Here is a 25,667-nt window from a genome sequence, read left to right as displayed (position 1 = left end):
CTCATCAGAAACTGAAAAGTTTCAGTTTTTCTTCCTACTCTTTCCTTGCCATCAGCCATATCTTTCTTCCCTCAGTTGCCCAGTTTTCCAACTTTGCATTCTTTCTTCAGCCAGCTTTAATCAACTATTAAATCCTACTATTATTTTAAAACATTTTTCTCCAATTTATATCTCTTCCTCCATTCCACTGGCCACTACAGAGAAAACTCTCTCTCTGGGAAAAAAAAAAAAAGGGGATAAGCAGGAATTGGTAAGTCAAATCACTACTCTACATGCAAAAGGAAAAACATACCCAAGACATTTTACAGAGTTGGGGCACCTGGGTGGTTCAGTGGGTTAAACCTCTGCCTTCAGCTCAGGTCATGATCTCAGGGTCCTGGGATCGAGCCCCACATTGGGCTCTCTGCTCAGCGGGGAGCCTGCTTCCCCCTCTCTCTGCCTGCCTCTCTGCCTACTTTTGATCTCTGTCAAATAAATAGTAAAATCTTTTAAAAAAATAATTAGCATGATTTCTCCTCCCTGTCTTCACTTTAAAAAAATAAACATTAGCTATGTTTCTTGCTCTCTACAGCTTTTAGTAATATTATAGGATATTATAGAATTAGTTATATTTATGTTTCTGGACTTTTTATGCCATAAGCTGCCAGGGGCAAGACACATGCTTATCAGTTCTTTAGCATGTTCCTACGGTCACAGTGGTCTTTTAATAAAGTACTGGCCTGGCTGACTAACTAGTTTCTCAGCTGGTCCTATATTACACATAAGCAACCACTTCTGAAAGTGTGATCTATATCCATGACAGCAGGCAATACAATAAGATTCCAGCTTTAATCGGCCATGATTATGAAATATTTAAGACTGCACACGGGGAGTGCCTCAGAAGCAGACACAGGTATGAGGAATAAATGCCAGCCCACCTGGTGGCAGAACAGACAATAGGAGACTGTCTCTTCAGATAGATGAGCAAGCAGGAAAACGGATAACATGACTTGTCTTGGAAGCAAGCAGCACTATGAGGCAGTAAAAACCCATCAGCATACATCATCCTATCACGGCTAGTGTCATTCCCAGCCTCTATTAGCCTCGCTGCATCAGCGCAAGTCCCAGACACTTTATCCTGTTTATAATTGCTGATGAGCAGTAATAAGGCCTCCATGCCTCAGCTCTGTCCGTTCCACTTCGGTACCCACCTATTAGGTAATAACTTTTATTTACAGCCTTGCTTGATGCGCTGTTCTATTAGTACAGCCAGGAACTGAGTAGGGCGAAAAAAAGTCTCCTTAATGGGCAGTATCATTGCAAGGCTCGGCTGATTTATAATGCAGCTCTGTGGCTGCTCTATCACAGTCCTTCTGGTAAGACTGCTTCAGGAAAGCTATGTTTCTAACAGGCACCTACCTATGTGCTATGGAGCAGCACCTGAAACACCCCCAAATCCAGAAGTTCCAAAGACGGAGAGGGGTAATTAAATTCCCTCGATATCCTTTTCAAATAGTGTTGGCTCAGGCATTTTGCCCCAGTGGAGCAATAGAACAGCTAATGTAAGTTCAAGGTTTTTCTCCTTGGTAAGAGTGCAAGCTGTGATAAAATAAAATAAATGACCACAAATGCAAAAAGAAACAAACCCACAACCTGCCCCCCAACACACACACCAGCTGTAACTGCATTCAAGGATGTAAGCCAACTGAGTCTGCACAAAGCATGTGCACCACGAGTGGCTCAGCACCAAGCCTAGCCTCCTCATGTATGCACATCCAAAACAGCAGCGGGCCTCATCACACTTCCTTTTCCTTTTAATAATGGAGAGTATTTTTATCCATTGAGAGCAAAAATGCCTCCTGACAAGACTGGCACCCTGGCTTGATCGTCACTTAGATCAGCCTTTTTTCAGAGAAGATACTGCTTCTTATGAACAAGACTCAAACAAATCCTCTAAAACAAGCCTCTGGCTTCAAGTCCAGCAAACATACACATTACATATCTAGCTGTCCTATAATGTAACCACATCAATTGGTGGCAATGGGACCAAACTCTCATTTACAGGTAAGCTCTCCCCAATCCTTTCTGAAATCTACACATCATGTGAGGTGATTTTGAAAATCATCTATTATCTATATATTGGGTATCAAATCATATCAAAGCATCTATTTATACAGTGCCTCATTACCTCATTCTTTTCTTTAATATAACCAACAAGTCAGGCAGGTGAACATCTTTACAGAAAATAAAAGCCAACACAAGAAGAAGCATTTAGCAGATTATTTCCTTTCTCCAATTGCCCACCTACTTGCCAAAAACAGCCATTAAAGGCATACCATGGTAACCTGTGGCTTGTTTTCTACAGTAAAACACAGGAAGGCAGACATTTTAGATTACAGAAATGTTTGCAATCTTGCCAAATATTTGTTATCCTTTTTGTCCCCTGCTCCAGGAATCCAATGAATTCTTTTAGGACCCAAGATGAGTGCACGAGGTAAAACATTTTTTTAATCCTTTTTTCTTCACCATGATAGATTTACTATTTTGATCTTTCTTCAATGGTTACATTAAATGCTAATAAAAAATGAAAGGTTTATATCTTCCCTAATAGTCTCCTGATGGGAACTTGCGTATTACATAAGTAGGTCAAATTTCTAATTTTCTGTCTTAAATGCTGATACTGCAGACCTGAGGGAAAAGCTATACCTGAAGGACCAAGGAGAAAGAATGAAACAGAGAACTGAATTACACTTGAACTCATACCCAAAGTCTCGTCTCTTTAAAGCACCAAAGCATCCCTTACAGAAGGGTCACGTAACAGTACGCAATATTGACCCATACAGCCGGTTGAGAAGTTTCCATGAATATTGATTGACTCTACCAGGAGATAAAACACACAACTCTAAGTATTTCTCAGATGTACAGGGCCACCTCTGATTTAACACTACCACCCTTTTGCTTCTGAATCAATTTAAAAGATCTTATATAAACTTCCTGGTAATATAAGCAACCATGAAACATTTCCTTTTAACTGGCTTCTGAACATGGATGTGGAAAGTGTACAGTACATCAATCTTCTCCTAACTCCAGCTGAAAGGGGGTTTCTTCCCTTGTCTTTGTAAGAACAGCCAATAACATAAGCAGCTTGTCTGAAAGAAGAGAGTCAAGAAAATGCTGGCGGGGTGGGGGTGGGGGCGACAATGAGCAATACAAATGTATCTAGTTCATGTCACTGTTCATCATACTAAAAGAAAAACAGGTAACTCCAAAGGATTAATATGAGCTTTTGAAAGAAAAGGAAAAGGAATAGAAATGGGGAAAAAAAAATAAAGAAAAAAGAAAAAATTTAAAAGCAAGGGATATACAGTTAAAAGGAATTAACATCCTTCTTATAACAGAGTGGAACTGATGATACTTTCTGGAAAAACCTGCCTTGATGTTTAACGGGACAGTTTCTAGTCCCATCTGCTTTCATCTCAGGCACTACAGCTCCCTTATGGCCCCACAAATGGTTATTTTACTTGATAGTCTACTAATTATAATCACTATTTTTAACATACACACAGCATTTAAACCCCTAATTTTTCAATCGTATCAGAGAAAATATTATTTATGCAACATACTTGCTGGAAAAAGAGTAAAAGTAGATATAGATATGGTAAACCAAAAGGCTATTGACAGTATCATCAAGTCTGTAAACTTGCTTATGTCTTTTTCCTTATTTTAACTTCTGAAATAAAGGGACTGACTACAGGGGTGCCTGGGTGGTTCAGCTGGTTCAGCAGTTGACCGGCTCAGGTCATGATCCCTAGGGTTTTGGGATGGAGCCATGAATCTGCTTCTCCCTCTTCCTCTGCTGCTTCCCCTGCTTGTGTTCTCTCTCAAATAAATAAGTATAATCTTTTTTTTAAGGGACTATTAAAATGAAAACAACAAAATAAAGGCACATAAGAGTGATGAACTAGGAAAGGCACAATTTCCTTTTTTGATATGCTAAAAAGTCTTCATATATTCAAGGTAGGGCCTAGAGCAAAGAATTGTTTAAAGCCCCTCTTTGAAGAAGTAGGGTCCGTGAGTTAGTCACTGTTCAAGGGTCCTAGTGGAAACACATTTTTCTCCAAGAACATTTCAGACAAGACATGGTTCTGTCAATTACAGCTTACAATTTAAGGTTCATCAACATCAAGCTCCAACAAATGAAACACAAAACAACTTATTTCTTTTGCTGTAACTCTCTGTTAAAAAAAAAAGTCTTATGAAGAAAAAGTTAGGTCTTTAAACAAGAAATCCTATGAAAATGGAACAAACTTCCTTCCTGTCCCACAAGGCACTTTAAACACAAAAATATGACCTCATATATTCATCTAAACATCCAAATTATCTTCAAAATACAGTTATCTGATGGAGATGACCATAGCTTGGACTACATTCTGGCTTAAGGAGTAACTTGATAAAAAAGATGAAGGACAAAAGGGAATCTTCTGGCAGTCTGTCACCAAGGAAAGTGAACTCTTTCTTTCACAATATACTCATTCTTGGCAGGAATGTTGTGAGAATTAACAAGGGAACATGTGCAAAACATTCTGAGCTTTTGGAAGAAACATAACCTCTCTCTAGTAATCTGAAGGTATGAAATGCTTTAACTCTCACATTCTAACCAAAAGCAACCTGAGACTTGGCAGCACTTCTCAACTCTTTGCTCACTGTAGATACCCTGAAGCTCAACAAAGCCACACACAGCTTCACTTCATTTTTCTCTGCTTAAATACCACAAAGATTACAGTGCGTTCTCCCCCGCCCCCCACCTAAAGATTACAAAGAGTTTAAATGTTAATAGTGCTATGTGCTAAAAGCCAGAATCTAAAGAAAAGCCTTTCTCACCTAGCTCACAAATACAAACTGATCTTTCATTTGCCATTACTGCTCCTTTCTGCAATCTGCTTATTAGACGCACAGTTCTCACAAAGCAGTTTCTTAAAAAGAGTTCCCACTCTAATTTTGATGGTTATAGACCAACCACTCTAAAGCTCTGTCCACCTTTCTAAATTACAATACCCTCTAATCAAAAAGTAGTCACTTGAAAAATAAAGAGACATAATCAACCATTCAGGCCTTAATGTATAAAGACCATGTAATAATGTGTCTAATGCTAATCTTAATATCTAATTGTCAAAGTACTAAGTACTTTGTACTAAAGTACAAAGAAATGACCTATTTGAGGTCAATTTTCTGAGTGTACATGCATTTCTAAAATACTTGACTACATTCCTTTAATATTATATATATTTCTCTGTGAACTTGCTGGTTTTAAACTATGTGCATAGACTAATATATAATTATGAAATAAGTTTGGAAAACAGAAATTTTAAAAGGCTGAGATGAAGAGCTTTTATTATTTTCTCCCCATACCTCAGAGACTATTATTATATGCCCTTCTTCAGAGATCACTCATTTAAAGAACCACTTGAGGGGCACCTGGGTGGTTCAGTGGGTTAAAGCCTCTGCCTTCAGCTCGGGTCAAGATCCTAGGATCCTGGGATCCAGCCCCACACTGGGCTCTCTGCTCAGCAGGGAGCCTGCTTCCTCATCCTCTCTCTCTCTCTCTCTCTGTCTGCCTGAATCTCTGCCTACTTGTGATCTCTGTCAAATAAATAAATAAAAATCTTAAAAAAAAAAAAAAAACACACAACCACTTGATTCTAGCCTGAGTATCCTTTTTCTAATATAACATCATCATCATCATTATTATTATTATTAGCTTTAGAGATGGAAGTCATAGGGGGAGTAGAGGAGTGGGAAAGGGAGAGAGACAATCTTAAGCAGGCTTCACATCCAGCATGGAGCCCAACATGGGACTTGATCTCATGACCCTGAGATCATAACCTGAGCCAAAATCAAGAATCAGACACTTAACCAACTGCACCATCACCCAGGCGCCCCTATAATGTCATTATTATGCTAGGAGCTGCTTTAGGTCCAAACTTGTATGGACAGATTGGCTGGGAAGAGTTGGTATAGTCTAATACAGAGGGTCTCACTCTACAGCTCATAAGAAATAACATGTGGTTGTATGGTAATTATTTACTGATCACCTACACCTGAAGCCCACGTCCGAGAGCTCTTTAGGAGAACCGAAGATATTCTTTAGTTGCGGTACCCACTATGGCAGAAGCACCACAGGGCATGTGTTAGAAGCACTGCGCCCTACTCTTGAAGACTAGACCTAAAGAAAAGAATACAAGATACTGCAGCAACACAACAATAAGTAACTGGTGGTGATTTCCACCCCCCCCCCCCACCAAAATAATGCCTAGAATCCCTACAATGGGCAACCTTCTCATTCCAGGACAGAAAGATGGAAACAAAGACAGTCAACCTGTGATTCTCAAAGCAAATCACTTAATTTATCTCTGAAAGTGATGAAGCTCTGTCTTCTGAAGTCAGGACCCTTCTGTGTAAGGCAGAAGCCATTTGGTTAGTTTAAGAAGCCTGAGGGGACACAGGCAGGCTTTCGAAAAGAAGTACCACACTAGGAAATCTCTACTTTCCTTCAGGCTTTTTGGGAGTGACCTGCACAGTGCATTAATCTCCTTCCAAGCCAGAAAGTCTCAATCTCTTTTTAGTTAAGAGGTATTATATTCACCTAAAAGGAGGCCTGGGAATGTGTGATTGAGAACTCAATGCCTCCCTCATCATGTGCATTCTACCCTCAGTTCCTGATATAGTACTGACATGCAACAAAAAATGTGATCAACAGTATCAGTTAATGAAACTAGATAACGGCAATCCATTCTGTTAAAAATAACTTCTATTCTACTCTTCTTTCTGCCTAAGATACATATTAATGTGATACCAACACCATCAACACCACACAGAATCTTTAGTGATTAGTATGGTAGCAGGCCCCATTATTGAAGATTATGTGAGCTTTATGTCTATTATTTCTCAAATCAAACCTATGAGAAAGAGTTTTCATCCCATTTTTCAGATGAAGAACACATTTTTAGATGTTAACTTACTTACCCCAAATCACATTTTGTTAAGTGGCTAGGCTAGGATCTGACATCAGATCTGTTTCTAGAACTCAACATTTTTAAACCACTTCACAATATGCAGTGTTTCAAAATCCTGTTTCTCTTTCTCCATATTTCACCAATGATATGTTTTTCCACTGACTGGCTGGGAGTATATGTGATTACAGTAAAATGTGATAAGCAGTAACATTATGTGGTGGGAAACAACACAGGCTTTAGCATCTGAGAGATCTGTGTCCAACAAAGTGATGGTGACCAGAGGAAAGGTGGGTGGTGGTATGGGTGAAATAGGTGATGAGGATTAAGATAATACTTAGCAGGATGAGCACTGAGTAATGCAGAGAAATGCTGAATTGCTATACTGTATACACCTGAAACAAATGTAACACTGTATGTTACCTATATTAGAAATTAAATTTAGAAACTTAATAAAAGAATAAAAGATTTGTGTTCAAGTCCTGACTCTACTGCTTACTTGCAATATTACCACCCCAGAAAAACTTAACTTTCTGAGTGCCCATTTTTGTCATCTACAAAAGAGAAATAATTATCTTGCAGAACCGTTCTGAAGATTAAGGGAACATGTATATAAAACATATTGAATGGTGCCTGGTAATTTAGTAAGCATGCAGTAAATACTGTGATTATTTTTAGATAAACGAAATTGTATGGGAGCAGAGAGAGGAAAGAAATCTGCCTAGAAAATGAAAGAAAAAAGCACATGATATTCAGGAAGGGTTCCTACTAATATCAGTGTCTACGCTGAGCACATGAGTCTCCTTTCTAAATCTCTCTGATGACCCAATGTACTTGAAGCCCATTCCTTGACTACCTCAACATGTTAGTAGTGCCAATGGTAGACTCTACTCTGGGAACCAAGACTGGAAGAAAGGAATGAAGAAAGACTAAGAATACTGGTGCATGTTAAGTGTTGGGCCCGAAATCAAAGGGCTCTGAGTGTTTTCAAGCTTCTGGCTAGAGTGGGTATAGGAAGCTGGCTCTCTTAACTTCCCACTGATCAGTCAGGATGGCCTTACCCAAGGGCACAGCTTTCTTCTATCTCAAGCAGAACTACCCAGGAGAGCTCAGGTACTGGTCACAGGAAGGATGAGAGCATGCTAGTACAATCTCACATACTCCCCGCCCCATCTCAAAATTGGTAGAGAAGAGTAAAATTAAATTCCTTAGAGTTCAATGCCTAGACGTTACTCTGAAACCATGCAAGGACAAGCCCTGTTTCAGGTTTAACATCAAAACTAGGAGCATTTAAAGGGACTGAGGCTTAGTTTAACTTTGTACACAGAAATAGTTTGTGTTATTTCTGCTGGGGAGTTAAAAGGACTTTTTAAGTTATGGAAAAGATTCTGTGACCTCTGAAAAAAAAACAATATAGTTAGTTTGACTCTCCCAAATAAAATTTTTAAGATATTTAAAAATTTTTAAGATATTTTAAATTTAAGGCAGCATTACTAGAAAAGGCAAATAATGTTTAAAATAAACTAAGCTACAGACTAAGGGAGCAATGGGCATTATGCCTGTTCTTTAGAAAGCTACAATATTCATGACTTCATGTTTAATAAAAATGTCACAGAAGCACAGATGTGTGTTTGGGATTCTATGCACCTAAAAAGAATGATTTCAGCATACCCCTCAGCTTTAAGATGAATGGGAGAAAATAATTTTCTAAAACTATTAGGATACTATAATTGTCAAGTTAAAACATTATCTGTACTACAAAATTTCTTTCACCCTGCAGCTCCACTATTTAAATAATGTTTTTGTAGTAGGTCCAAGACTTAGACAAATTAGACACAGGCCAGAAACTAGGCAATTATCTGTATTTTACTGTTTCATGTCTTAACAATACTCTTCAAACATTAAGTAGATAAATTTTAATGTCCATCTTCTTGGTTCTAGCTGCCAGCATTAACTCAACTTGACCTCAAAGAGCACAACTCTGACCCCTGTTCACTCCACCTTACTCCCAATACTTAGCACATAATACACCACTTGACAACTGATGGAAGAAATTAGAGAGTATCCTGGAAAGACACCATGTTAAAACCAGTAGCTAATTTCTATGAGGAATCCAGATAAGAATGAATCCAGATAAGAATGATATACGTACCTGTACCACAGGATCTTTTGGTTGGTGTGATTAACGAGACATGAGCTGTGTCTGTGCATGGCCCACCTAGAAACAGAAAGGCAGGCACGTCAGTCAGGACATATTTTCTACATGCCCAAAGTTGCTATCTTGGATAAAGAGGAACTGAAAACAAAGCAGGGATCAACCTGAAAATATGCATGAAGAGGAGCAACAGGAAAGAAGGAAGTGGCTGGTGGGGTGGTAGTGGAAGGTTAATTCTAAGGACCCTATTTCAGTTCAGCTATTTAGACCATAGGTCCATATTCTTTCTATATCATAACATGCTTTTCATAAAAAACAATGGAGTTTCATAATGTTCAAGAGTTGAGGATAAAATTTTAATTAGAATTCCAATCCACATGAGAGGAAACTACCAGTAAGTTTGGGGAGATGAGTTTTTCCACAGAGCAAAAGCAGGAGCACTCCCTCTAAAGTTGATCTCAGTGGTCATCCCACCTTTGAATTAATTGCAAAACTAGCCTTACTTAAAGAGGGGAAACTCCCTAAGGAACAAAACACTGTTTTATAAAAAACTAAGGGATCATTTTAATATATAAAGAAAATTACTGAACAAGGAAGACTATCTAGCTTAATTGTAAGAATATGATAGGAAGAGAGGCCTTTTATGGAATCTTTGTGAGCCCAGGTATCTGGTAGATAAGCATAAGTCAAGAGTATACAAGAGACACAGTCAGTTACTGAGTGAGGGCTTGAAAAGCAGTAATTTCACTCTCCAGAATCAGGACCACCAACAAATTCTTAAGTTGATACTGATATATACTCCAACCGTCCCATATTGGAGACCATGCCCTACCTTCTAAAATAGGAAGTTGCTGTATAAACATGAATACCAGTGTTTCTCGACATGCCCTAAGAGGGCCAGTGATGATGATCATAAAGGAATAAAACACACAAGCAAATGTTACAGTATTTTGAAAAGGTTCCTCAGGTGATGATGACTGGCAAAGGGAAACATGATTTCTTGGCATAATTGTATGCCAACTATGACGACTTCTGATCACAGAAGTTACCCATTAGAAAAAAAAAGAAGAAAGAGCTCTGAGCCTTATTCTTAGAGTTTTGGGTTTTGAGACCCAGAGATTCCACCGATGAAGTTCATTAGTCCACTTTATCCTACACCAAGGATGTAACAGCAGCTAACTTTAGTGGGTTTAAGACACCAAGGGGAAAAAGGAAAAGGAAGGAAAACCAAGTTGAGTGTATTGTTACTGTCAAAGAGTACTTAGAAAATCCTACTGTGTGCCACCATATGGGATAGTCTCATGCTCAGGGAGCTTCTAATCCTTTTAGGAAGGCAAGATTTGTGTACATAAATAAAGAACAATACATGACAGTAATAAAGAGTTAAATGTGAAATGACTAAGTGCCAAAGAATATGGAACAAACAATAAATGCTAAATGTAATCAGGAAGAACAATATTCAATGTTGGACAGCATCTCCTAGAAATACTTCTCAAAAAATTGAAAATGAGGCAAGAATTTTCTTGAGGCAAGAATAAACGGAAAGTTAGGAAGGCCATAGAGAGCAAGGTGTTTCAGTTGAAAAATTTTTCCACAAACATCACAGTCACTAGAGAAAGCTTAACATACTGAAATTCCAGAGTCCATTGGAATTGTGACATTAAAAATAGGCAACATGAAGTGACAATGAACTGTAGGAAAATTTGACACAAATTCCATATCTATTAAGAACTCTCTGGATAATGACTTCTACAGATACATAAAAACACGTTGGCTTTTTCCTCCATATGAGGTTTGTGATTTGGGTTTTTGTTGTTGTTAACTGAAGCATTCTTGTTTCTAAGGAATTACAGGCTGTTATAAAGACTTAATTTAAAGTCATGCAACTACCTCCTACTCTTAATTTAAAGTCATGCAACTACCTCCTACTTGCTGAGTAATCCGGGATAAGTTTAACAAAAAAGCAGGGATAGTAAATTGCCTATAAGCCACAGTGTTGATGAGACAATCTGTACAAAAAGACTTCCTAAAGTATAAAGCTTTATATTATGTGACACTTTATCACCAGATTTTATGTTCCCAGGAGCCAAGACCCACCTTGTCATCTATTCTTGGGTTACGACTATGTGAACAGTGGACAATTAATAGTGTTTATTAAGTAACCACTACAAGCTGCTTAATGAAATCAGGAGAGTAATGCGTCTTTTAAAAAAAAAATCTTTTTCTTTTAATTGAGGTATTACAAGGGGTGCCTGGCTGGCTCAGTCCGTAGAGCATGTAACTCTTGATCTTGGATTCATGAGTTCAATCCCTGCATTGGGAGTGGTTTACTTGATTTAAAAAAAAAAAAAAAGAAAGAAAGAAAGAAAGAAAAAAAAAGTTCAAGAGGTATTACAGAAAGCATGAAATACTACAATGAAGTGCACAAATCTTAAATAGACACACTGAAGGGTTTTAACGTATATGTATTTGTGTAACAACCATCAGATAAAAATATTAGAACATCGCCAGAATCTAGAAAGGTCAAAGGGGCATTTTCAAAAGAGAGATTTCCAGACCCAGACTCTGGAAATTTTGATGCAACAGGTGGGCGTGGGCAAAGAACTGATTTTAAAAACATCTGAACACAATGTAAATATTAACAACCCAATCAGTTCTAATTTCTGATAACATTTTCTTTAACTCCAAGCTCAATATCTGGCCAAGATCACAGAGTACCTACAACATCATGAGCTGCAAGGAGCACAAGATTCCATAACTATCAGAATACATTTTTAAAAGGACATAAAATAATTCATCCAGTAAAATTATGAGAGAAGGGAGGAATTGGTCAAATCAAAGCCCCTAAAGAAATTTAGCTGGGACTCATGAATTAACACTACCATATTTACAAATGTAATCTTTACCTCAATCTGTGGCTACAGAGTGGATGGTTTTTAAAATTCCTAATGAATGAATTTCTGTAGGCTTTGGCAAATATGCAAGTAACTTTAAGGCTACCCTGCACATCTCAATATGCATCATCATGAAAGTGTTCTCCAGAGAGCTTGTTAAACTAACAACCCAATCCAATGTATTCACTACATTATAGAAAAGTACAAATGGAACCACAGTTGAGGCAAAACAAATTGACAGCATGAGTAACTAGCAGTGATAATATATCCTAGCTTTGATAACTAGACAGTATTATAAACAGAAAGCTTGGAATTAAGTTTGGTCTGGAAGACTATAACCTATGAAACTCTTTAAAATCCAGAATGGATGCATATGAGCACTGCACATATATTCTACACTAATTGTGCTGTCATACAAAATTCCTATACTCCCAAATAAAAATAGTTATCACAGGAGATTATATCTACTTCTACACAATTATAGATCTTCCTCAACTTACAATGGGGTTATGTCCCAATAAAGCCATCATAAGTTGATTAATTTTAAGGTGGAAATGCATTTAATACACCTAACCTACTAAATATTATAGTTAGCATAGCTTATCTTAAGTGTGCTCAGAACACCTCCATTAACCTACAGTTGGGCAAAATCATTTAACACATAGCCCAAAGTCTTGAATACCTCATGTTATTTGTTGAATAATGTACTGAAAGTGAAAAACAGAATGGTTGTGTGGGTACAGAATGGTTCTAAGTGTACGGCTGTTTACCCTTGTGAAGGTGAAGCTAACTGGAAGCTGTTCTCCCTGCTGCTGCCCAGCACCATGAAAGGGTATCATACCATATACCATTAGCCTAGGGAAAGATCCAAATTTAAAGTTCGCCCAAGAAAAGATCCAAATTCAAAGTTCAAATATGGTTTCTACTGAATGGATATGGCTTTCACACCATCCTAAAGCCTAAAAATCTTAAATTGAACCACTGTTAGGTCAGGGATCATCTATAATTCCAAATCAATTCTGTTAAAATGAAAACAGAAAATTAAGAAACACTCAAGGGGAACCTTTTCAAGTTTTTGTCTACATACAACATGGGTGCCATGTAGGTATAGCAAACAAAATAATTTGGGGAGTTGATATAAGAGTCAAAGTCAGGGCACTTGCTCTATCAAGGAATGGACTTGGCTTTTCTTTACTGAGCTTTCTAATGCCTGATGGTAGCAAATAGTCCAGTAAGTCACTGTAAACCCTGCTCTAATTTTGGCCCTTCTTCCTCTTTGCAAATAGGAGGGTAGACAGAGCTAACAGCTGAAGAGCAAGGTGAGGAAGGCTCTTCATAATTGCATTCTATAAATGAATGTGATGAATGTGTATGTGCATGTGTTTTACGTGTTCAGTGTGATCACAGTTCAGAAAAGAAATATATTTCTAAGCACAGAACTATTTACACCATTACCCTGTAGTGTATGGTAGTGGCAAGTGAGTTTGGAAAAAAAGTTCTGGGTTTTTAAGTATTAAAAAAAAAAAAAAAAAAAAAACTAAACCCACAGTTAAAATTCCTTATTTAATGAAAGGCTCTCTGGGGATTCTGAACCAAATGATATTAAGATTAAGCAAATGAAACTAAATTTTAGGCAATTACTATGAGTTCTCTTTGCTTTCTTTTGCTGAAGTGTATTAAATATCTTTTTTTTCCCAAATTTCTTCATTATCTGCAGATATTTAATGACAGATTATCATTTTGCATTTGATGTTATATTCAAGGACTTTTTCCTAAGTTTCAACAATTTAGATCCTGAAATTTACAAGTAAATAATGTCTGTGGTAGTTTGTGGTTTGTGACCAGAAGTCAGAATACGCTGTTCTGTCTTCTAGGGATGTTTCTATTCTTGTATTAAAGGTGTCATACATTATGTAGCACTATAGATTGCATTTGCAATTCCACGTGAGAGGCATGAAATATAATTCTTCAGCTGTATTTCCAACAAGAAGTCTTTATAGCATTTCTAAAAGCATAGTGGGTTTTCTTGGAGAAACAGTACTAATTTCAGGCCTGTACAGTTGAAGACAGGGGGCAAATCTGCATACTAACTTCACTATAACCTGCAAATCCAGAAAGACTGAACAAAGGTATCCATTAACTACCGAACACTCATATTTCAAGCTGAAGTGGCAGAATTCTCAAATTTTCTGTCAGCCTCCTATGGAGTTAATGGTCAAAAAAACCTCGGAGCCTACCCATGTAGTAGTCAGTCCCACAGACTGGTTGAAGACTACGACTCAAGGAGGAAGCAGAGAACACAGTCCTGGAAGCAGCTGTGTTGAGGATGGCAATCATCTTAGGCACTCCAAATCTAAGGCTAAGTAAATACAGAAAAACAGTATTTCTCCTTAACCTTGAAAATAATAGAGATCAACAATCTACCCAGAAAGGTTTTCTTAAAACAGCTATGATGACTGGTTATTTTTGGTTCCTAGATCCACAGGGTTCATTGGCTGCAGTTTAAACACGTGTTAAACACAGCAATTAAGAAAAATGGACTGTCAAGGAGTCAGTCAGCTAAAAACTGCCAGAAGTTCAATAATCAAACAAATATTCTACTATCAGCTCTTTCATGGTAACTGGAAAACATTAATACACAAAAATAGCCATTCCTTTGCAGACTCATAACACTTCACTATTCTTGCTTAATTAACATGACATTTACATAACAGTATCTAATTAATTTCCAACTAAAGGCACCATGGGCTAATTAGAAATGCATCATCCTTTTTAACCAGCTTCAATTCCACTCTCTCATAATCTGCACACTGTTTACCACCCAGCATCTCACTTCTCTAGGCTCAGTGTTCAAAAGGTGTTTTCTGACAGCAGATTCAAGAGGTACAATTCTCCTCCCTCTCAAGAGATTTATAAAATCTTATCAAGAGGTTTTTGATTAAGCAACTTAAAAACCAAAACAAAATATGGGGTGCCTGGGTGGCTCAGTCAGTTAAACCTCTGCCTTTGGCTCAGGTCATGATCTCAGGTATCCTGCGACTGAACCCGCACTGGGCTCTCTGCTCAGCAGGGAGCCGGCTTCTCCCTCTCTCTCTCTGCCAAATAAATAAATAAAATCTTAAAACAAAAACAAAGTAAACAACAACAACAACAAAAACCCAAGCAAAACCAAAAACCAAAAACCAAAAATCAAACCCTATGTGACGGAGGCAGTAAAATAAACTCTACACTGTCTCCGGATATGGCTATACTAAGAATGTAAAGCTATCTTCTTTTTTTTTAAGATTTTATTTATTTGACAGAGAGACAGTGAGATAGTAAACACAAGCGGGGGGAGTGGGAGAGGGAGAAGCAGGCTTTCCACTAAGTGGGGAGCCTGATGTGGGCTCAATCCCAGGACCCTGGGATCATGATTTGAGCTGAAGGCAGATGTTTAATGACTGAGCCACCCAGGCACCCCATAAATCTTTTTAAAAATATTGGAAGAATCTGTATTTCAGGGCACCTAGGTGGCTCAGTTAGTTAAGCATTTGCCTCTGGCTCAGGTCATGATCCCAGGGTCCTGAAATGGAGCCCTGCGTCATGCTCCCCCCTTAGCTGGTAGTTTGCTTCTCCCTCTACCTCCCCCACCCAGCTTGTGTACTCTCTCTTGTTCTCTCTCTCTCTCTCTCAAGTAAATCAATAAAATCTTAAAAAAAAAAAAAAAAAACTGTATTTCTTCAGTAGCAAAAGATTCCTTCTTTAAAAGCCTTCAATACATACATGGAGACATAAAATAATAAATGGTTAAGAAATAAACAGTAAGAAATGAGTATCAGGAACAAATCAAAATGCACTAGAAAATAAGTCATCTCCTTCAGAAAAGAAAAGGTGATCTCCAACCTCATCTTAAATGTGCAATTCATGAACTGTTTTAATAAGAAAGAACACACTTAATCTGTCTACATAATTGAGTTTGAAAAGGACCATCGATTAAAAACAAGAATACATAAAGATATAATGAGTGGGAATCTAAGTTTACAGAAAATCTTCAGCACAGATAATAGCCCTCCCATTTCTCCAAATGAAACTACCAAATTAAACCATTTACAAAGCTTGTTACAGAATCCAAGTGTTACTTTCTCAGTTAGAAGTTCTAATCCTGACTTACTGCATGATCTCTCATACCATTTAGATCTAAATTAGGGATTCATGAGGAGGAGATTTTCAAAGTGGGTCAGAAGTTGCTACTGGTAGCTATCTGTTTTGCTCATAAAGGGCTTCTCAACAAAATTTCATTTCCATTCTACCCCTGCTCCCCTAAACAAATTACAGTGCTGGGCAGCTCTGCAAATGTTAGTGTATGTTTGTGTGTGAGTAGGCTTATTAGCCTATTTCCCAACAGAAATAACATTAAAAAGTCTCCCACACCACTCTCCCCCCAGGGAAGAACACTTAAAAAAATAAAATGAAATCAGGAATACTTTCTACTTGCCTAGTACTGATGGGACTCTTTTAGAGGAGTTAAAGTGGACATTCCTGAAGGGACCATGGGATGTGCTTTGGAAGAAATATTCTCTCTTGACCCAGCAATGACCTTAAATGGAATGAGCCTCAAGGGCAAGAGCAAAGTCTTACTCATTTTCGTAATCTAGCACATTAGGTGTTCAAAAATATATTTTTCACTGCTGAATGAAAATAATCCAGACCAAAAGCAATTACCGAACATACAAAACTATTCAAAAGGAAAATGGAGCTATTTTATATATATAGTTGATTTTCACCACAGTTACATGTTGGTCTAGCACAGCAGTTCTAAAACATTTTGGTCTTGGGAACTTTCCCCCAACAAAAAAAAAATTTAATTTATTTTAGAGAGAGAGAGCATAGAACGAGGGGAGAAGCAGAGGGACAGGGACAAGTAGACTCTGTGCTCATTGCAGAGCTACATGTGGAGCTCAATTATGGAAACCTGAGATCACGACCTTAGCCAAAATCAAGAGTCAGATGCTCAATTAACTGAGCCACTCAGGTGTCCCCTTGGGATCTTTTTATACTTAAAAATTATTAAAGATACTAGCAAGTTTCTGTTTATGTGGACTATACCTACTGATATGTACCTGATCTGAAATTAAAACTGAAAAAATTTTAGTAAGATAACTTCATTTAAAATTCACAAAAATAACTACATCAACATAAAAACATACTGTTATAAAAAGAAATTATACAATTTTAAAGAAAATTATGAGAGCTGTCCGTCTTAAAGGAAGACATCTGACTTTTCACATCCATATGTGCTTTCAATTTTAAATTAGGGCTATCAAGAAAATCCACCCTTCCACAGATACATAGTTGGAAAAGGAAGGACCCAATGGACTCCTGAATGGGTCTTAGGGACCTCTACAAGTCCCCTTTGAGAACCACTGACATAGAACAAAACAATGAACCTAAAGGTTAATACACTTTCCACTTTCTCCATACTTTCCTCACATGCCAATTGGTTTATTCTGGTCTTAGGAAACCAACTGGATGCACCAGCATTAATAACAGTAAAATGTCTAGCCTCTTCTCCACAAAATGTTAACTATTTGAGGAAACAAAGAAAGGCAAGGGGTAGTGGAAAACTCTACAGTCATATCAACCCAGGATATTCCATTTCTACAACTTATATATAGAGTAAAAACATGATTCAAGGAATTAAAAAAATTCTGAGCCATTAAATGTTTGATTTCAGCTTTTCAGACGTGATCTCTCACCCAGAACCTTTGTATAACTAAAACAGAGCTTACGATATATTAAAAAACTGAAAATACCTGATACCAAAATTCCAAAATGTGATAAAGTCCAATAGCAATTAACACTGAAATTCTAAGACACCATCATCTTAGTGATCAAAACTAGAACCCTTTTTTGAGAGGTCAAAAATATCACCTGGCTAATAGTTCTACTTTTAGATACTTGTTTCTCTCTGTGATAAAGCATATTTAATATGGATATGAAATCAGGAGCTGTCACTTCTTCAATTTAGGCTTCAGTTCTGACTATTTACAGGTGTAACTAACACCCCAAACAGATTTCTGTATTTGCATTTCACCATCAACATGAGCATGAATCTCAAAACAACATTAATGGAGAAACCACTCAGCAAGAGAAGAACTTTTATTTTTGACATAGTTCAGCTACCAAGAACGTTCTCATAATCTTGGCCCTCATCAGCAACTGCAAGGCTGCAATGCCTGCTTCAGAAAGGGAGGTGACTTGTGCATGTTCTTCAAAAGAAGCTTCAGAGAAAATGGAAAAAGACTTCTACTTATCCCACAGGTATTGCCCTATGGACATTTAAAAAGAAATTTGAATACAGGACCTTTCTCCTTGGTCCTTGGCTGAGCCTCCGCTATGGGTCACCATACCATGGCGGGCAAAGCGCCCACAGTGACACTGAATGGAGGGTCCTTGTGTCTAACCTTCTTATTTTACAGAAATGACTGCTAACAGGTCTTGCTAAAGGGACCTCCCTTTGCAAAAATAATAGTTGAAAATGCCACGATTTGAATCATCTAGGAAAGTGTTTATACAGTTTATGTAGTGTAGAAAAGTAGTATGTATGTAGAAAAGTGTTTATACTGAGTTCATACTGTTCCTATTTTGGAATTTTAAAATGTCCTTACAAAGATGGCAACTATTGCTTTTACTAAATCTAAAAAAATGTCCTTTTGATAGATCAAAAAGTGAAATAGTTTATGAAATCACATAGCATGTGAACAGAAAATGGAAGTTATATGTAGTCATTTTTGGCACTGGCAGCTAAGAATTTTAGAAGTTCACAAACACAATTAAAATATAAGGTTAAAATAACTACTTCTAACACACCCAAATCGATGGCCTTATTTTAGTGAGTCTTTTCACCCAAACACTTCTGTCATAATAAAGCTTACATTTAGTTTAGATTCAGCACAGTTTCACCCATTACCTGTATCTACACGAAAGAAAAATATGACAGCCACAAAGGGCTAAAGCTGTGTGAAATGTAGCTGTTCACAGTGACCTTTACTTTCATAGCAAAGTACAGAGCACTTCATTTAATAAGAACATAAAACAAAAATCTGCATTTGCATAGAGGGGGGCAGTGATAATGCTGCTTCAAATCCTAATCTGAGTATCAGTAACTGTATAATCTCCTAGGTGCCTAATGAAATCTTTATGGTAAACAAGTTTTTCAGATTTGCAGATTTCTTAAGGGACCCTTAAACATGAATGTTTAAAGTCTGCTAGTCTTCTGTCTGGCAAAGGGGATTCCTGAAGGGGTAATTGAGGTGACAAAAGAAATATATAAGTAAAAACTGTTACTTCACAACAAGCAAGTAGCTATTTGCACAATGAAAGAAGGAAAGAAGGAAGGAAGAAAGGAAGGAAGGAAGGGAAGGAGGGAGGAAGAAGAGACAAAAGTCTTCATTACTCCAAAAGCTCTGGTGGTTTAAAGAGATGAACTGTCACCACAACAAGGCAATCAAATTTCAAACTTTGGAAGGGAAACTTCTTTTTTGAGTTGCTTCATCTTGGAGATACTGAATAGCACAGTCACAGAAAATAATAAAAGAATATTAAGTAAGTCGTTCCAAATCAGGTTCAGGCAATAACAAACCTCTCTTTAATGTACCAAAACACATGAAGTAGGTTTTGTAAAGGAAGAAGAATTAGAAAACTTTTCAAAGTGTTTAAATCAGTAACCATTTACTGAGCATCACCTTGTCAAGCACTGTACTGGGTGCTCTGGGGAAGAGCAAAGCAACATACAATAAAGTCTCTGCTAATTCTGGGTTTACCCTATAAGCTGGTACAAGGAGATGACATTATCAGGCCAAAGACAACCAAAACAATATGGGATTAGATGTTACAGGTAAAAAACAAAGAATTCCTTGAAGGAAGCAAATAGTGTGGATAAAATGGTTTTGAGATGGCTTCTAATAGCATGAATAAAAATGGTAAGACAAGTGCCAGGATGTCTTCTGAGGACAAAAGGGACTACCCTGGCTCAGAGCTGAGCACCACTCCTGAAATGGGTAGACAGATCAGATACAATGAGGGTCCAGATTCCCAGGGAGAATGTTTGAATCTGAATGACCAGACAGGTGATGATAAATCAATTGAAGAATTTCCCTTCTTGTTTAATATGTTATCAATAGGGCACTCATCTGGACTAGGACAGGATTAGAAGCAAGATATGACCAAAAACAACGGTGACAGCGCTAACTTCCCAGACCTTTAATATTTCTCCACTGAGTTAACTAGAGGATCATAGCAAAGACAACTTAGGAAATAGAAGAACCAGTATCAGAGTAAGAAAAACATTTAGTTTATGTACTTGGTATATTATATACTCTAGAATTAATAAATGAAAGTTACATATTCCAATAAATTTAGATATCTAGATGGAACTGAAATTTTTATTAACAGTATTATCAAAATTGTCTTCAAATGATGAACAAACTATGACTAATCCAATATGAGGTATCAGGCCAATCAGTTTTATGAGTAAGTTCTTCAAGCTTTCAAATAATAGATACATACATAAAATGAGAACATAAGACAAAAATTTCTGTTACGAACAGGAAAGGTGAAAAGCCTTCTATAAGATTAAAGTAACTGATACCAAAACTAGACAGGCATAGCATGTATACCATATACAAAATTAACTCAAAATTAACTTAAATGTATAACACCTAAAATAAAATTAGCATCTGAAGCCAGCAGGACACTAAAAGAACTAGTAGGGTTTAATTCAAGGAATGCAGAGATAGTTTAACCCCGGAAGTCCATTAAATTAAGAGATTACATTCCTAAGGAGAACTCCAAATGATCAACTCCACAGATGCTAAAAAGGTACTTTAGAAAATTCAACACTCTTTTCAGATTAAAAAAAAAAAGTTAACAAACCATAAACAGAAGAATTTCCTTAAACTAGTAATATCTACAAAAGAAAACCCTGCAGCAAATACTATATTGGTGAAATACTACTAGAAGTAGTCTTATTACTTAGAAATGAAAAAAAGAAAAAATAAATAAAGCTGACAAAAAAATAAGGTCTGAATAAATGAAAACAAGTAAGATTCCTATATGAGAAGACCTCAGAGTCTATTAAAATGTCAAATATTCCGAAATCAATCTATGGATTCAATATAATCCCTATCAAAATCACACTGTAACTATTAATACAGCTTGATAAACTAAGTATAAATTCATCAAGAAGAGAAAATACAAGAGAATAGCCAACAAAATCTAGAAAAAAATAATCTAAGGGGACTGACTCTATCAGATAGCAATACCTACCACAAAGCTATATTCCAGTCTTAGGAATATATAACTACACCAACAGAACAAAATAAAAGATCCCCAAAACACACATATGTTTATATAACAATAATGGCATTTCAAATCAGGCCTATTTAAAAACTTTATTTATTTAGAGACAATGCATGAAAGCAAGGGGAGGAACAGAAGGGGAGGAAGAGGGAGAGGGAAAGTATCTCAAGCAGACTCCATGTTCAAAGCGGAGCCCAATGTAGGGCTTGATCTCATAACCTTGATGTGATGACCTGAACCAAAACCAAGAGCCTGATGCTTAACCAACTGAGCCACCCAAGCATCCCTCAAATCAGGTCTCTTTAAAAATGGTTTTGAGACCATAAGTGACTCTTAATCTCACAAAACAAACTGAGGGTTGCTGGGGAAAGGGGGGGTTGGGGTTATGGACTTTGGGGAGGGATTGTGCTTTGGTGAGTGCTGTGAAGTGTGTAAATCTGGCGATTCACAGACCTGTATCCCTGGGGATAAAAATATATTATATGTCTATAAAAAATTTTTAAAAAAATGGTTTTGAGATAACTGATTCTCCATTTGCAAAAATTATAAAGGTAAACTTCTATACCTCATATCATATACAAAATAAATCCAGATGTATTCAAGAGCTAAATATAGAAAAAGATAAACTATAAAAGTATCAAAATACATAAAAAGACATTTTTTTTAACTGGTGGTACAGAAAGCCTTCTAAGAAAGAAAGAAATGTAGCAAACAAAAGACCAAGACTTTTGAGAATTACTGACTTGACTTTTGAGAATTACTAGAACAGTCCCCTCCCCCACAAGATCAGCAAGAACATCCAGCCAAGACCAAGTTTACCCATCACTGAGAACTGCAAAACTCCAGCACTAGGGGAATACAGCAGCACACAAACTTCATGGCTTTTTCCCCATGATCTGTTAGTCTTTCAAAGTCAAATTTTTAAAATTTTCTTTGTTTTTTTCTTTTTCTATTTTTTTTTTAAAAAATCTCCTCTTTCCTATTTTAACCAACATCTTATCAGTACCTTTCTTAAAATGCTTTTTAACTTTCATTTTTATACTCATATTCTCTCTCTATCCCTTCATTGTACTTAACCTTATATTTTGTATAAGCTTAAGTTTTTTCTTTCTTTAAAATTTTGGATACAGTTCTTCTAATAGAACAAAATATACCCTAAATTTACTGTATATCTTTGTTCTATTCTCCCGCCTGAACACATTCTCTACTTTTCTTTTTTAATTTAATTTTTTTCTTTGTTTTTTCAACCAACTTATCCTTTTAAAAAATCTTTTTAAATTTTCATCTTTACAGTTATATTCCATCCCTTCACCATATTTACCCTTATTTGTATATATGTAAGTTTTTCTTTCTTTAAAATTTTTGGAGGCAGTTTCTTCTAACAGACCAAAATACACCCAAAATCAAGTGTGTGGCTTGTTCTATTCACCAGCCTGATTATTTTTGTCTCTCCCTTTCTTTTCCACCTGGTTTTGGGTCTCTTCTGATTTTAGTGTATATTTTTCTGGGGTCACTGTTACTTTCAGCATTTTGTTCTCTCATTCTATTCTCATTCGATTCTTCTCTGGACAAAACGACAAAGCAGAAAAACTTACCTCAAAAAAAAGAACAAGAAACAGTACCCACTGCAAAGGACCTAATCAATATAGACATTAGTAAGATGCTGGAACCAGAGTTCAGAAATACGATTACAAAGATACTAGCTGCACTTGAAAAAAAAAATACACAGAAGATACAAGAGAATCCCTTCCTGGAGAAATAAAACAATTAAAATCTAACCACGTTGAAACAAAAAAAGCCATTAATGAGGTGCAATAAGAGGCTCTTACTGCTAGGATAAATGAGGCAGAAGAGAGAATTAGTGATAGAGAAGACCAAACGATGAAGAAGAAAGAAGCTGAGGAAATGACAGACAAAGAACGACTGAGCATAAGGGGAGAATTTGAGAGATAAGTGATACCATGAGATGAAACAGTAGGTAACTGGGATCCCAGAAGAGGAGAGAGGGAGGCAGAAGGTATACTGAGTAAATTATAGCAGAGAACTTACCTAATTTGGAGAAGGAAACAAACATCAAAATCCAGGAGGCACAGAAAATCCCCCTCAAAATCAATAAAAATAGGTCAACACCCCAGCATCTAATAGTAAAACTTACAAGTCTCAGAGACAAAGAAAAAATTCCTGAAAGCAGTTGCACACAAGAGGTCTGTAACCTACAACAGTAGAAATAGTAGATTGGCAGCAGAGCTATCCATGGAGACTTGGCAGGCCAGAAAAGACTGGCATGATATATTCAGAGCACTAAACGAGAAAAACATGCAGCCAAGAATACTAGATCCAGCAAGGCTGTCACTGAAAATAGAAGGAGAGATAAAAAGCTTCCAGGAAAAACGAAAACTAAAAGAATCTGCAAACATCAAACTAGCCCAAAAGGAAATATTAAAAGGGGTCCTCCAAGCAGAAGAGTACCTAAAAGAGTAACATAGACCAGAAGGGAAAGGAGATAATATATAGTAACAGTCACCTCACAGGCAATACAATGGCCCTAAATTCATATCTTTCAATAGTTACCCTGAATGTAAATGGGCTAAATGCACCAATCAGAAGACACAGGGTATAAGAATGGATTCAAAAAAACAAAACCCATCAATATGCTGTGTGCAAGAAACTCATTTTAGACCCAAAGATACCTCCATATTTAAAGTGAGGGGGTTGAAAACAATTTACCACGCTAATAGACATCAGAAGAAAGCCGAGGTGGCAATCCTTATATTGGGTAAATTATATTTTAAGCCAAAACCTATAATAAGAGATGAGGAAGGATAGTATGTCATACTTAAAGGGTCTCTCCAACATGAAGATCTAACAATTTTAAATATCTATGCCCCTAACATGGGAGCAGCAAATTATATAAACCACTTAATAACAAAATCAAAGAAACACATCGACAATAATACAAAAATAGTAGGGGACTTTAATACCCCCCCCTCACTGAAATGGACAGATCATCTAAACAGAAGATCAACAAGGAAATAAAGGCCTTAAATGACATGCTGGACCAGATGGACATCACAGATATATTCAAAACATTCCATCCAAAAGCAACAGAATATACATTCTTCTCTAGTGCATGTGCAACATTCATCAGAATAGATACATCCTCGGTCACAAATCAGGTCTCAACTGGTACCACAGATTGGGATCATTCCCTGCATATTGCCAGACCACAAACCTGTGAAACCAGAACTCAACCAACAGAGGAAGTCGGAAAGAACTCAAATACATGGAGGCCGAAGAGCATCCTACTAAAGAATGAATGTGTCAACCAAGAAATTAAAGAAGAACTTAAAAATTCATGGAAACAAATGAAAATGAAAACACAACTGTTGGGCACCTGGGTGACTCAGTTGGTTAAACAACTGCCTTCGGCTCAAGTCATGATTCCAGAGTCCCGCGATCAAGTTCCACATCAGGCTCCCAGCTCCAGGGGAAGTCTGCTTCTCCCTCTGACATTCTTCCCTCTCATGCTCTCTCTCACTGTCCCTCTCTCAAATAAAGAAATAAAATCTTTTAAAAAAAACCACAAAAACAACACAACTGTCCAATATCTTGGGGACACAGCAAAGGTGGTCCTAAGAGGAAAGAATATAGCAATCCAAGCTTTTCTCAAGAAATAAGAACAGTCTCAAGAACACAACCTAACCCTGCACCTAAAGGGGCTGGAGAAAGAACAGGAAAGAAACCCTAAACGCAGAAGCAGAAGCCTAAAGCAAGAGAAGAGAAGTAATCAAGATCAGAGCAGAAACCAAAAGAACTATAGAACAAATCAATGAAACTAGGAGCTGGTTCTTTGAAAGATTTATTAAGATTGAGAAACCCCTGGCCAGACTAATCAAAAAGAAAAGAGAAGGACCCCAATTAATAAAATCATGAATGAAAGAGGAGAGATCACAACACCAAAAAAATAAAAGCAATCCTAAGAACATATTATGAGCAACTAGATGCCAGCAAATTAGACAATCTGGAAAAAAATGGATGCACTCCTAGAGAGACATAAACTACCAAAACTAATCCAGGAAGAAATAGAAAACCTGAACATACCCATAACCAGTAAGGAGATTGAAGCAGTCATCAAAAATCTCCCAACAAACAAGAGCCCAGAGCCAGGTGACTTCCCAGGGGAGTTCTACCAAACATTTAAAGAAGAATTAATACCTATTCTCCCGAAACTGTTCCCAAAAACAGAAATGGAAGGAAGACTTCCAAATTATTTTATGAAGACAGCATTAC

The 25,667-nt window shown here is 37.0% G+C and overlaps 1 protein-coding gene across 6 annotated transcripts in view; it reads right to left on the bottom strand.

Moving 5' to 3' along the window:
* The window catches only part of ZFAND3 (zinc finger AN1-type containing 3), a 335,420-nt gene that overhangs the window by 44,797 nt on the left and 264,956 nt on the right, over positions 1 to 25,667 (bottom strand). For all 6 annotated transcript variants that reach the window (XR_014312227.1, XR_014312228.1, XM_082732291.1 and 3 more), the window contains one exon: positions 9,142 to 9,207. Coding sequence is in view for 4 of the 6 variants with exons in the window: in XM_082732291.1 (XP_082588417.1) it covers positions 9,142 to 9,207 (66 nt within the window). In the remaining 2 variants the exon portion in view is untranslated. The remainder of the gene's footprint in view (positions 1 to 9,141; positions 9,208 to 25,667) is intronic.

This window comes from Mustela nivalis (genome assembly GCF_964662115.1).
Source record: "Mustela nivalis genome assembly, chromosome: 5".
Lineage (NCBI taxonomy): Eukaryota > Metazoa > Chordata > Mammalia > Carnivora > Mustelidae > Mustela > Mustela nivalis.
Note: the sequence above shows the minus strand (reverse complement) of the source record. Positions and strands in the feature narration are given on the sequence as shown.